This window comes from Rhinichthys klamathensis, unplaced genomic scaffold (genome assembly GCF_029890125.1).
Source record: "Rhinichthys klamathensis goyatoka isolate OS25496 unplaced genomic scaffold, OSU_Roscu_1.1 h1tg000436l_1, whole genome shotgun sequence".
Taxonomy (NCBI): Eukaryota; Metazoa; Chordata; class Actinopteri; order Cypriniformes; family Leuciscidae; genus Rhinichthys; species Rhinichthys klamathensis.
Window position 1 is genome coordinate 1,429,256 of NW_026606932.1, and position 14,446 is coordinate 1,443,701.

The window sequence follows — 14,446 nt, forward strand, 5'->3', positions numbered from 1 at the left end:
TCTAGATTTACACAGATTTTATGAGCACTTTATAGTAGAACACTGAAAGCACAACCAAACATGCACCACATGAGAAATAATAGATGACAGAAGACAGATGTAGAGACACGCATAACATCTTAACCTTCAAATTACATATAATGTATTCGTTTTTAAATACATATTATAGGATTAATATGTTGTATATATATCCTACAATATCCAACATATAAGTATTTTAGGATTAAAAAATTATATAATTATATAAATTCATAATTTGATATTTTTACGTGAATAGCCAAGTCAACCATATTTATGCATCTGGGTGAAGAGGACAGAACTTATTTAGCAATATGAATGCAAGCTCTGATCATTATCTATCATATCTGTAGAAGCAGCCTATGGAAAATCTAAAGGAAAACAAATGTCCTATACCTGATTTGATCAAATCCTTTTGCCTGTGTAACTTGATGATTGAGGACAATTAAGCAGAGGGGGCCTGGCCAAATTAGCATAGGGCGGGTCAGTAGATGAGGGGGTGGATGATGATCAGGGCTTGACTTAGAGGTGTGGAAACAGACAGAAAAAAGAGATGAGATGATTCATGCGCACTTACACAGGTGCCCGGCTCTTCTGGGCTTAGCCTCAGATTCAGCTCTAGACAGAGCAGCGTAGCATGCAAAGAGAGAGAGTGAGAGAAATAAAGAGATAGTAAGGGGGGAGAGAGAGAGGGGGAGATGGAGAAAGAAAGAAAGAGAGAGAGAGGGGGGAGGGGGGCAATGAGAGAGAGAGAGAGAGAGCGGTCGGTTAGCATCAGTCCATGACAGAACAAAAAACAAACACCACACACATCACATCCTCAAAAATGTCAATCGAATGCAAAACAAATGCGTAGTGACACGGACCAGAGCGCAGCTATCCCCAGACGTCAGCTTTCAATAGTTGAAGATGCACATATACACATTACCAATAATGACTGACTTTTTTTTAATGATGATGTGAAATTCAAGTATTTCTTTGAATACATCTTGTGTCTGGGGTAAGGTGCCGTTCTGGTCAAATGAAACAAAAATTAAGCAAAAAAAATCAAAATGAACAAATATGTATGAAAAATAAACAATGCATAAAACTACATGAGCAACCATTTTTCTAAGAAGAAGCCGGAGCGGTCACTGTGTTAGCATGATTAAAGGATGAAAGTGTCAGAAAGATACAGAAATGAAACACTCAGTGAGCACAGTAAGCTTGGACAGCATGTCTGTATGATGGGAAATAAAAAGAAACGTTTTAAACGACTATGCAGAATGAGAGGAATGAGAGATCGCCTTTATGACACTGATGATTATGTTGGTTTTATGTTGGATTTTCTGATGGGAAATATAATTTAAACAATTTAATTTATTACAATCCAATTTGGTTTATGAATAAAATAGCATTGTCTTAACACAGGGGCTGGGCAAACATGAGTTTTAAGGAGTAACTTATCTCAAAACACTACAGTACTGTGAGTAACATGGGTCAAACAACACATTCATATTTGTAGGATGTTGCAAAAAACATCAGTCACACCTTGACTCACATGCATACTGCTAGCACAGTGCCACAGAGGAGCAGGCTGCAGGGGAAAGCTCACTAAGTTAGATGTGTCAGAGTTTGGAAGGTGAAAGGTCAAAGCCTGAGATGGTGCATGCCCTCAGGCCATCTGTTACCTTGTGAACACCCAAATGGCAAAAGACGGGAACTTAAAGAAGGACTTCATGGTTAAAATCCAATTCATGTCAATGTAGTCAACCTACTAAATGGAATTGAGAATGTCTTTTGAGTTGTATCATGTATCGTACACTGAAGGTGTCATAGCGAAACTGATGACCAAACCGGATGCACTATGGCATATTTTTTTGTTAATTTGCCAGGGTGGACAAAGGAACACAAGAACCTGCAGAATTTATTAATAAAACCAAGAGTAATGTCAGCAAAAGTGATTGAGTATGGGGTTAGTGGATTGATAAACAATAGAAAATAAAAGGAATGACATTTGATTTACCCTAGTGGCTAAAAGCTAAGGTTTACTGTCTTCCATGTCCTTGTCACATCTGTTGGGATATAAAGGACTTCAGCTGTATTTGAGGATATAAGCAAAATAGTACAAAGCTGGTGCTTTAAAAATCAAGACAGAAAAAGCATTGCCCTTTGAGCTCTTATATGACAACTTCATTCTAATTAATAGTTTTAACTCAAACTGTCCCTGTAGCTCTGGTTATGTGTATTTATGGATCTACAGAAATGTCTACAGTATATCACTGTAACTATTGTCTACGGATTGTATGGTACAGCTTTGAGATCAGCCTGAGGCCGTTCAACGTTACTTACCAGTGGTTGTCGAATGCTGAGATAGTTCTGGGGCTCCAAACATCTCAATGAAGAAAGCATGTTAAACATTAACACTTAATATTTCTGGATTTGCTTTTTTTGGCATGCTTTGGGGCATGTCATTTTCATGGGGCATGTCATTTTCACGAGGATGTTTATTATATCTTGTGCATGTTCTTTTTATTTAATATTACTGAATACAAACTGTGAGTTTAAATTGAACATCGTTAGTCAGATTTGGGAAAAGAATTGCACAAGGTAAATGTTCTCACTGCCATTAAACCAATAGGAAACTTGCATTAGCAGTATAAACAACTTCTTTTTCCCTTTACTATGTTGCTTTAAAAATGTGTTGAAATTATTTTCATGGGTGTTTCGGTTGTGAAATTGATTTGCGTTTGCTCTTCTTCTGGATTCATGCCTTACCTTGCACCAACCACGGGCGATTTCCTTCCGGGGTCAAGTGAAGCTCCAAGTGGCTCTTCCCCAAGTGAGCGTGTGTCCTTGTTCAGCTGCTGCAGCCTTGAGCTGAGCTCACTGATCACAGTGGGCTTGCCTTCCTCTGCCCCCGAAAGCGGACGGGGTTCCACAGGGTCCCCCCACAACTTGGAGCGTCTCTGGAAGAGGTAGCGGGGTCTGGCCGGGCCTGAGGCTCCCGCAGCAGCAGCCAGCGCAGCCGCGTGCTGCTGTGAGAGCAGTTCGCTATCAGATGACTGTTTAAGCAGGGGGTCCCTGAATGTCACCGGGCCCTTGCTGAGCTGGGACTTGAGCTTTGGCTTTGGAGGCACTGGCGGCTTATCAAGAATGAACGTCTGACCATCTGCGTAGGTGGTGTAGGTGTCCGTGGGCTCGCCGCTTTCCGAGGACAGTGTAGACATGCTGGAGACAGTGGAGATGGTGCTCGTGGTCTCCAGGTGGTGATCGCTGGAGCTACGAGTGTCTACCTCTTCCACCCCGGAGTCAGCAGCAGACTCTGGGCCCAGGTGGGACTCAGATGGCTTCCCTGAGGCTGCTTGCGGGCCACTGCTAGCGGGAACCTGTGCTGCTGCGGCGGCGACCGCTGCTGGAGGGGCAGGGAGTGGGGGTGGAGCTGAGGGCAGGGCAGAAGGGGTTGTCTGCCCCAACGTATGAACAGGAGGTACTGCAGTTACAGGTGTCTTTCCAAGAAGGCCATTGGCAAATTCATTCGGTGGAGGAACCACACCAATTTTACGGAGATCCTCACGCGTCTCCTCATCACTCGAGGAGAGCATGGCAGGTGGCAAGGTGACAGTGTAGGGATCGACATCCTCCTCGGAACTACCCTGAGCCAGAGTTTTATCTAAGGGTGGGCTGGGAGATGGCTGGGAAGCTGGAGGTGGGGTTGATATTGAAGGAGCAGCAGGACCAGGGGACTTGGTGCGTTTTATTTCGGCCAACATGGGTTTTGGGCTCTCTGACAATGCCTTAGGAGAGGGGACACTGTGCTCTGGGCTGGGCCCCACAGCCTGCCCATTACTCGTTGCATGAACCATGATAAGCCCAGCAGTTTTCTGCTGAGATGTGTCCATGATGCTGATGATCATACTTTTCTTGTCCTCAATTTTGCTCTCATCCTTCCTTTCTGTCCTTGTTTCTAACTCTTTCCTGGTGGATATGGGACTTCCCCACTGAATTTTGCTGGTGGGGGCGGAGGTCTCGTAAATTCTTTTTGCCGCAGGGGAAAAGGGAGGCGAGGCAAACTCCCCCTCACCCTCTGACCGCTCAGCCTCTTTGCTCTGGGTCTCCATATACAGCACCCCTCCAGCTGCTTCGTGTTTAGTTCTGGGCTCAGGGCTGCTTGAAGGGGACTGACTCTGGGAGGTTAATGCTCGTTCCCTTGCGGCCAGCGCAAGTGCCAATGGAGAGTTAGGGTCCAGGGGCTTGCCCGTCAGTGGGTGAATGAAGGTGGTGCCCCCAGGAGAGGGACGCAACGCCAAGGCGGGAGGAGGCAACTGACCAAGTTCACGTGTGAGCATTCGTTCATCGACAGAACGTGATGGTGTGAGTGAGGGGGCCTCTGGGGGTGGTGCTGAACTGCCCTCCATAGTGCCCACAGATAGGAAGACTGTAGATTTCCGCCTCTCCTCCAGACGACGTTCCCGGTCTTTCACAGCATCAGCAATTGCAGCAGCAAAAGGTCCTTTCCCTTGCAACAATCCCTCAGCCTGAGCCTGACTGCGTTCCTTCAACAGCTGCTGCTGATGATGATAGAAATCAGCCCTGCTGGTGTGGTGGGCAGCTAGGCGTCCAGAGGGAGAGTGCTCTCTCGCATGGATGGATGCCAGTGCTAGTGAGGCTCTCTCCTGAGCATCTTCCACCTGCAGTTGCTTTACAAGTGGGCTCTTCCTCCGCTGTGGCTTGCTGGGAGGCGGCATGAACAGGCCTACGCTGAACTGGCCCACATTGGCGTAGGGGTTATCGATGACTCGACCTTTCCGCTTGATCCTCTCTGGCGGAGTTGAGATAGGACCTGGCCTGGGGATGTCAGTAGGCTCTACGGGGAGGTGGGTGGAGTCCTGCAGAATGATCATGGAGCGAGCTTTCTTCTGCCGTTCCATGTGGGAGGCATGGCGAGGCGGCTCATAAAGCTCAGCGGACATTGTCTGTGGCAAAGCATGCAGTCTCGGCTCAGAGCCTGGTTTAAAACTGGAACGGCTGGGGTCATGAATGCGGCCAGGGGGAGGAGGTGGGCAGAACGAAGGAGGGGGTCCAGTATCTAGATAGTAAAGTGACGGGGGAGGTGGAGGAGCCATTTGGGGAGGTGGAGGAATACTATGGCTGTCTCTCAGGCTGTCCGTCATGGAGGAGCTCCGTGGAAACCTGTGTTCCGCTGCTAGGGCAGACAGTCGATCCTCTTCGGTTGCTCCTGCACAGACAGACAGACAGATAGATCTATAAAAATGTATTTGGGGTTTTGTTTGAGCTTGGATGATAAACCAGTGTGCAATATTTTGCAGATTTGGTCTTTGCTCTTTCCTTTAACATTACTGTGTGTCCATAACTGTAACGTTCCTTTAATGTTACTGTGTGCTAAAATATGGCATTTCAATGCATTCAGATTTGTGGATCAAAATACAGTAACACTTCACTGCTGTATGAAATTAAGGAGCTTAATAGAACATTGTATTTAAAATATTTATATATATTACCAAAAGACTTTGTTCTAGCCATGCTTTTCGGCAGCTGCATGTGGGCTTTTTCCAATGCTGGATGAAGAGCACCATGAAGAGCAAGTCCTTGCCGCTCAAAAAGAGACTGCACAAAAACAGAGAAGACATATATGTTAAAAGGTAAAGCAAAAAATGATGTCATACTATCAACAGAGTGTTTCTGCTTGCCATTGTTATTGTAAGAGGCTTTAACCCAGCTAAAAGTACCAGCATAGCTGGTAACAAGCATACAGCATGTTGAGTTTTAGATGCTTATATACAGTGAAATTATACTGGTATATTAGTCCAGCATCGAACCTGCATAAAATCAGTTTTTCAATTAGAAAAATTTCCATTTTAAATTTTTCTTTTTAACTCCACTGTATACAGACAACATATCTGGTCAATACAGCTGAAATGGGACACTTTATGATCATTTGAGTGTGTGTGTGCACATACTGTATCTTACACTGATTTCTGCTGGTGTCATTCGGCGACTGGTAGGACGTTGCTTCACCGTGGCTGCTCTGTAGTCTTCTACCTTCGGCCTCAGTACTGTCTCCTGAGAGGCCAAAATCTCATCTAGCCTTTCTGTTAACAAATACACATACAAAACAAAGTTCATTACACACATCCACACAAATAGTACTCAAAAAGGTGTAATATGAATCATATCTGATCACAAGCTTTCAAATAAAATAATAACAAAGTAAATATGAAATGGAAATGCTTAATGCCATAAAGTGAATTAACACAATGCATCATTGCTCCTCATTTATGGCAAAAGGTGTAGTATGACACACTAGCTCAGTTCCAACCTATAGATCTGCCTGCTGTATACTGTCTAATTGAGCAGTGCCATTCACACTGGATGCACTCTTTTGTTCTTTTGAAGTTTAGCAAGGTATGTTTACAAAGAAATACAATTAAAAAAAAAAACACAGATGGATAGAGAATACTTCCTGTGTGAATGGTCCCTAAGGCAGCATCCTAACTGAAATAGAACCTGATAAGTGACTCATTTGGGACACTCCACATGCCAAACACATAGCGTTCCTCACATGACGCATATGAAAGGCAAAACTCACAATGCATTTCCATAGAGTTTGGCATTAGCACATGTTGCTACCCTAAGAGTGTGATATTCAAATAAGCATGAAATTTGTTTAATTTATCTATCATTTTTTACTGATACTTATATTTATTAAGTTATTTTATTCAATTTATTCAATTATTTTAATAGATATAAGTTGATATAGAATGGTAATTTTAATATTTGAGCTTTTTCTATTTCTCTGTGACATCCAAAACAGGTATTTATAAAGACAACATAATTTAGCTGCCTTCATGTTGAGAACGCCCAAAAAAGCTGGCTAGGTAGGCAGCTCACTAGGTTTTGGAACAGAGCTAAATAAAGCATATTCCAGCGTGAGCAAGCTGAAGATGGTTGCATGCACATGATATAGCAATATTGCTGTGATTTTGTCGGTTTCTAAAAACAGTAATGTGTAACTCACCCCCTCTTCTCCTCCTAGAGGCTGAGCATGAAATAAATGTACAGAACACTTCTCCATTAAAGTCTCCCAGCAGCAAATGTTTGGCGATATGTGTTTCAGTGTGTGAACGTAAGTGTGTGTAATGAACTCAGTAAATTCAGAGCACAGATTGAGCGAGAGAGAAAGACAGCTGATGTTTCGAACAGCCCAAATGGCTGCAGGAGGGAGATGACACCGTTAATAAATAAACAAGAAAGAGCAACAGGGAGGAAGAGAAAGACAGACAGAAAATGTTGCATCCAAGTGTGTGCATGTGTTAAACTACCTATTTTCATAATCGACTATTTTATAATCTAACTAGTTAATTATAAGGAAGACTGTGCACATTGAATCCAAGAACATGCATTCCTCCAATAGGATATATGAGAGATATTCAACAAATATACAAGTTAAAATAATGATAACCTTATACTGTACAGAAATAATATGCATAATAATGGCAGCAATGCGACAGCAATTGCTTTAAAAGTTATTGTTGAAGGCAGTGGATTTGTTACAGAAGCGGTGTTTTGTTGGCTTTCACAGTGATGAATTTACTTCCCTGACAGGATGCTAAAGCCCAGTAAACTGTTAGCATGCTAAAATTCCCTATGAATAAACTCTAAGACAAAAAAATCTAAAGAAATTTAGAAAAACTATTCAACTCCACAAATCAACTAGTGTGTGTGTGTTTGTTCGAGGATGTCTTACCTAGCTCTTCGAGCTCAGCGGTCATGCTTTTGGACCTCAAGGTAAGGGTGGTGCTGGGTGCTCTTTTTGGAGGCGGGGGCGCTGTGGAGGAAAGGCAAGGAGTAGATGAGAAGATGTGATGGTGTGGCGTGGGGCCTTCACGGCTGCTGCCCATCGGCAGCTGCCAGCGCTTTTTCACCATCTTCATCTGAAGATCACAATGTACCACACTGCCACACCACGATTAAACTCTATGCTGCCGTCTTTCTCTCTCTGGAATCATGTAACTATCAGACATCTCCTGTGTGCGTACGCGTCCATAAATCCACTTCCTTTCTTGGTAGCCCTCTGATGGATGGTAGAAAGAAATACTTGTCTCCCAAAATCCTTCATTTCACATTCATTCTCTTACAACCCAAAGGGTGGTCGAGTTTCCCTTTGTCTCTCAGAAACGAAACCTGACGCTTTATAGCCAAAGCATGATATAAACTCCCAATCAGCATAAAAGGAAGCACCAAGAAAACGAACAGAGTTCCAGGAGATCAGACACTTCTGTTGTCTCAATAACATCAGCGTAAAACTCCTCACTCCTTCAGCTAACAACCTTGCAGACCGGAGTAGAGCTCTGGAGAGAGAGAGATGGGGAGAGAAATACCAAGGCACTAATGCAATACTTACTTCAAACATGCATTGTAGTAACCATGGCAACTCTGGCAGGAGCAAGGCCTGGGTTTGTGCATTTAAACTGTGAGAATCTGTGTGTGAGTTTGTATGTGTGTGTGGGAGGATATAGCCACAAAACTAACAACAGACACTCCGTTTTTATTTCATCAGTAGTGTGTGATAGTTTGCATAGCCCAGAGTTCTGCAATTACTTTGCAGGTGAGCGTGATTTTGACAAGTAAGAACAAAATTCTTATCGACAATTAGCCTGGCTAACGTCAGACCATGTCTCATTGACATTGAGACGTGTTCAGACGGGAACCACATGTTCATTTTCTCGTATTTGAGGCGTGGTTTACGAATGCCCAGAGCCGTTTATTGGGTGCTACGAATGTCTATCAAATGCGCCTGTACGTAGCTCATGGCCAATCGTTTCAATTATACCAGATGGCGTATGTTGAGCGAAAGAAATTAGACGAGGAAGAAGACGATGGGTCAGAGATTTATTTGCGCTCTAAACTACTTAGAACAATATCTAAGGCTGCATCGAAAGGTAACTTCCATGTTGGATCCATAGGTATAAACAAACTGCTTCGGTGTGTCGCATAGACGTCGTCATCGTCTTGCTGCTCCCTCCCCGTTCTGTAATTGGTGCCCTCGCTGAGGCGAAAATTTGGTCCATGGTATCCAGACTGCCTAGCAGAGCAAAAGTAAAAGTAAAATCGCGCTGCACAAAGGCAGTAAGGGGAAACCCAGGCTAATCGACAATAATAATCATTTTAAAAAAAAACTATCACTTTGCTCTGATTGTAGGGATATTTCATTTCTATTTCATGCTGTAGAGCTTGCTGCTAACAACGCAGAGGTCATGAGTTAGATTCCCAAGAAATGTATGAACTAATCAACAGTATAGCTTAAATGCAATGTAAACAGCTTTGGATAAAATCATCTGCCAAATGCATTAAATATAAATTAAGTTAATGCATTTTACACTTGAGAGACTCACTTGTTGAAAATATATGATGCAATGTAATAAAATGCAATGTAATAAAATCCAGCAACTTAATTGGTATTTATTAACCAAATAAATAAAATAAAATAAAAAGGCCTGTAATTGGAAGTTTATGCATTTTGGTTTTATCTGATGGTTTTATCCATAGACTGTAAAAAAAGATGGACGACACCCCTTTGCTCTCTTCCATTGGTCAGAAGTAAAGCCGCCAGTATCCCGATATGGGGCTGACATCTTGGAACTTGAGTCTGCGCAGAAGCGATTTCGGGACCAGACATGCGCAGTAGTGAGCAGGAAGTAAAGCCGCGAAATCAAGGCCCCGCCCCCACTCTCGCGGAATCAAATCGCAAGAACACGCTCCTGCACTTTTTTAAAATTAATTATAGAAATTTAGATATTAAATTTAAAGCTCCAATCTCCAATTTGGAAAAACATGGAACATGGATATTTGAAGTGTAATTTAATTGTTTAGTTGGTCTCACGTGCCGTTGAATAACATGGGGAGGCGGGGTTTATGACCTATACTAGGACCGGCCACCGGGGGGCGATCGAGACGTTTTGACTTCACTTTTCAGGGCTTGTGCGGCACGCTTGGTTTAATCTAAAACAACTTTTACATTTTTTCTCATGCATTTCATGTACTGTTTGAGCAACAGGAAATAGAAAAACAAAACAGACAAAGCACAGCAAAACGTAAACAACTTTAACTAAACATGCATCTTAAACACAGCAAGACTGTCTTATGCATCTATAAAAACAAAGATGCAGTTCTTGAATGCAAGAACTTACACTTTATCTGTAATAAGTGGGAATAAAGTGTTTAACGGGTAAAATGTTAATATAGTTGTAGACAAGGTAATGTCAAGTACAAGTAATGTCCCAATAAATTATTAGCAAATTTATGAATTTAATGAATATAATCATATAACACTGAATATGTTGTTATTATAGCCAAAGACTATAGAATAACACAAGATGCGTCACTCATATTATTTTGAATAAAATAAGTCCCGCCTTCTAAATAAGAGCCAATCGCCGACTGGTAAAGTAATCGTGTCACTGCTGCTGCCGTTAGAAGCCCCGGTTCCTATAGACCTTATGCGCCAGAGAAACTAGAGCGCAGCCATCTTTAGAATATTGTCTTTGAACTTCCGTTATTGCGGTCGCTCTGTATATTTTATGGCATCGCTCTCAAAGAGTAATTAGCTGGTGAAGTCGATTTACTTATTGTAGAGTTAACGAACGTTATCATGAGCATTGTAATGTTTAAAGCAGGTGTCTTAACAAACATCAGTAGACCGGGGAGATCTTAAAACGAGCCGTTCATTCATAAATACGTAAGATCGCAGTGAAAATACAGACCGGAAGACAAAAGACAATGAACAACAGTCAGACGTGCGCTTCCGCTGTGCATGAGCTTGATCCAGCCTGAACATTTTCATTTTCTGTCATGATTCGAGCGTTTAGAAACAAAGACAGTTATGAGACAGAGATCAAATATGAAATTTAATCATAAGCTTGGCGAACAGTTTTGGAGAATTTTATTGTTCCCCATTCAAAGAGACATGAGCTGCACTTGAATGCCCGAGAGTCGTTTTAAAGATGGCCGCCGAGTGAAATGACTTGTCTTAAAGGGACTTTGTTATAGCTCACTGTTTTATAATACAATACACTGAGGTGCAAACAGTATCTGCCACTATTTGCACTAAGTATAAATATCATCTAACAACTATTTACACTTAGTGCAAAGAAAATACCTTTTCTTTCTATTTGCACATAGGCCGTGTGTCCACCAAAGCGTTTTTAGCCAGCTGAAAATGCCTAGTTGTGGGTGCTTGAGAGCGTTTTGGCAGTGCAGCGGGTTTTTTTTCCAGTTGAGACGCTTTGCTTGCTATGATATGGAATATCGCGGAAGTGCTACTAGTATCTAATTTCACAGATAATTTGTTTCTGTGTTGTTTCTATATAAAAATGTTGATATAATTGCTCTGGCTCTTGTTTTAAATTATTATGCTTGATGTTGTTGTCATCTGTTGAAGTTGTACAAGCAGAATGTGGCGGGTTGGTCGGTGTTGTATTTGTCCCGCCCTTCCTCCACTGTGATTGGACGGCTGCTGGGTAAAAAGTGATAGTGATGAGCGCTGCGCTTTACCCAAAGTTGACCATTCTACAATTCTCGCCGACCGGTAAAAAAAACACAGAAAAATGTGTGAAACAGACACTCAGTGCCTTGTCACTCTGCTGCCGTTTTAAAAAAACGTGATGCTCCCATTGAAAACAATTGAAAAAATACACTAGCCTTGGGAAAAAACACTTTGGTGGACACACGCCCTTAGTGTAAATAGCATCTGTTGCTATTTTTCCCACTTTTTTTCTTTAAGCTTGGTGGCGCTTATTGGCACTTTTCTTGGAGAAGTTTGATCCCCTTTAAAGCACCAACACTATTTGGACCAGACTAACCAACCCGCCAGCCAGATTCAAACCTTACACTGTGAGAGGATTTGGATAAAAGCATCAGCTAAACGACTTACTTACTGTGCTGCTCCATCATCAACTAAAGCCAAACACAGGTCAATAAAGGGTTCGGATTGTGTAGGAGTTGCAGATAAAAGTGAGGATAGTTTACATGGATACTGAATAGACTTCCTCTTTGCATTTCGAGGTTTTGCTATAGTTCTAATAACTCTACCAGTAGACTCATTTAACTGCTAATCGATTGAGTGGGTGTAGGAACGCACAGATGTGTGGAAAACGTGTGTGTAAAAGCTGCACAGAAAATACTTCGACGCTTCAATCTGCTTAGTCATCACAATTTTTTGTGACAAACAACCCTGTCATTTAGTTAATGCTCCTGAAGTTTTCTCTTCTGAAAAACACAGTCATTACCATCCCGATCGGCTGTGATCATTAAACTCGCTCCTTTATTCATTCTTGCAGCATTTCTTTTCCTCGTGTTTGAGACTAGATTGCCCTGTTGGGTGAGATCTCTCAATGTCTGATCATTACATACACAGTACAGAGCATCAAAGGCTGGTTCCCTAGCAACCCGTGCCTTTAAGAGCTCTTCTGTCTGACTGCAGTAGCCCCGCCCACAATAAACAAACAAAACCAGCAGTCAGCACATTCCCTATAGCTCAACTACAACACCACATTCACAATATTACACGATTTTTGTGAAACCGACTTATTCTTGACAGACACACTGTTAAACACACAAGAAAACATATGAACTATATTTAAGCAATATATTAAGCTGCAGACCTTGTTTATAAGCTGCAATCCTGTTAATATTACTTGCATTTTAATATGCAAGATAAATCAGTTCTGTTGGAAGTGAACAAGCAGCTTACCCTTCTTCCTGACTGTCTCCTCAGACTCTGGCTTGCGTGTGACTGACACCACCTTCATAAGGAGGCTATTTCCACCCTGCCGGATGAGTGACACCACCTGCTTGTGTCCCACTTTTACCACGTTTACACCATTCACCTAAGAGACCAATCACAAACAAATCATAACTGTTTCTGCCCCTCCAACACATTCAAAGCATCTCAGACTAGACTGACTGGTCATTACACAGCTTCAGCAAAACACAATTGCATTTTTATGTGCTGAAGATGTAAAACATGATAAAAGGGGATATGGACAAATCAATCCTATACCTCAATGAGGAAGTCACCAGTCCTTAGCCCCGCCCTCCAGGCCACGCCCTCAACATCCACAGACTCCAGGTACTGCAGTGCGGGAAAGGCAGGTGTGGGTGTAAACTCTTCAATGGGTGTCTCCGCTACATAAAAACAGAAAATCATATGCAATACATCACATACTGATTCTTAGACTCTTTGTGAAGCTAATAGCAATGCTTCCATCCACCTATTTTTATGCATATTTTATTAAAAAAATGCTGGATGGAAACACCAATTTGAGCTTAAATTCTAAAAAATGTGCATTAAAAAAAGTTTAACTGAGGCAGATATTTTTTTATCCGATAAGACATGCGCATAAACTTCGATGGAAACAGTTACCGTATAAATCCCTTAATGCACAACTTCCATGCCTCAACAGTGAATGTGATTGGATTACTGGACCAACCAGCCGATTAATTTCAATGCACAGCATCTCAAATGTTGAAATGCCTGAGCCAAAGTCTGTCATCAAAATGGTTGCTTATAATTACCTCCCAGAACTGTCTCACATGATTGCATTCCCAAACACAAGGATTCCATCTCCGAACGGAAGATAACATAGCAGCGTTTATTGTGTTTCGTCGGTGCGCTCTGAGGTGCAAATCATTTATAATGTGCGAAAAAAGATGAAATGGTTTCCCTGATTGCAGCAACTTCAATTTTCATTACAAATATTTTTGTGGCAGTTTTCCAGGAAGTGATGATTTTGTTCTTTTGAACACATGGGATGGAAATGGTGCTTTATTCACAAATGTTTTATGTGATATTGCAATTTTGCGCACAAGTTAATATCGTAACTCTGAATGGAAAAATAGCTAATGAATGGCTTACGTATAGATATCTCTGCTGGGATAGGTCAAAGCATTTAAAAATGGTCAAAAATGACATACTTCACCTTTAAATGAGCCTTTCTGTAAATATAAACATATGTCTAAATAAAGCTATTAGTGCTTTGCTCTTTGTCTTTGAGATAGTCATAGTATAGGAGTTAAGAAATTATTAAAGAGACCAGCTGAAACCCATACTCGTAAGAAATATTAATGCACCATGTGGGTAACAGATGGCATTAGGAACTCATAACTCCTACCCAGGATGGTGCCACCCCAGAGTCTGGGCACTAACACACACACACACACACACACACACACACACACACACACACACACACACACACACACACACACACACACACACACACACACACACACACACACACACACACACACACACACACACACACACACACACACACACAGACACAAACACACACACACACACACACACACACACACACACGCACACACACACACCTCACATTTGCACACAAACTCTCACACAAACCCT

The 14,446-nt window shown here is 42.0% G+C and overlaps 1 protein-coding gene across 1 annotated transcript in view; it reads right to left on the reverse strand.

The window, feature by feature from the left end:
- Positions 1-14,446, reverse strand: part of LOC130071256 (SH3 and multiple ankyrin repeat domains protein 3-like) — a 136,965-nt gene that overhangs the window by 5,092 nt on the left and 117,427 nt on the right. The window contains 7 exon segments of the mRNA XM_056235951.1: positions 2,776-5,236; positions 5,520-5,625; positions 5,989-6,110; positions 7,037-7,057; positions 7,766-7,846; positions 12,770-12,905; positions 13,079-13,203. Of these exon segments, the coding sequence (XP_056091926.1) occupies positions 2,776-5,236; positions 5,520-5,625; positions 5,989-6,110; positions 7,037-7,057; positions 7,766-7,846; positions 12,770-12,905; positions 13,079-13,203 (3,052 nt within the window).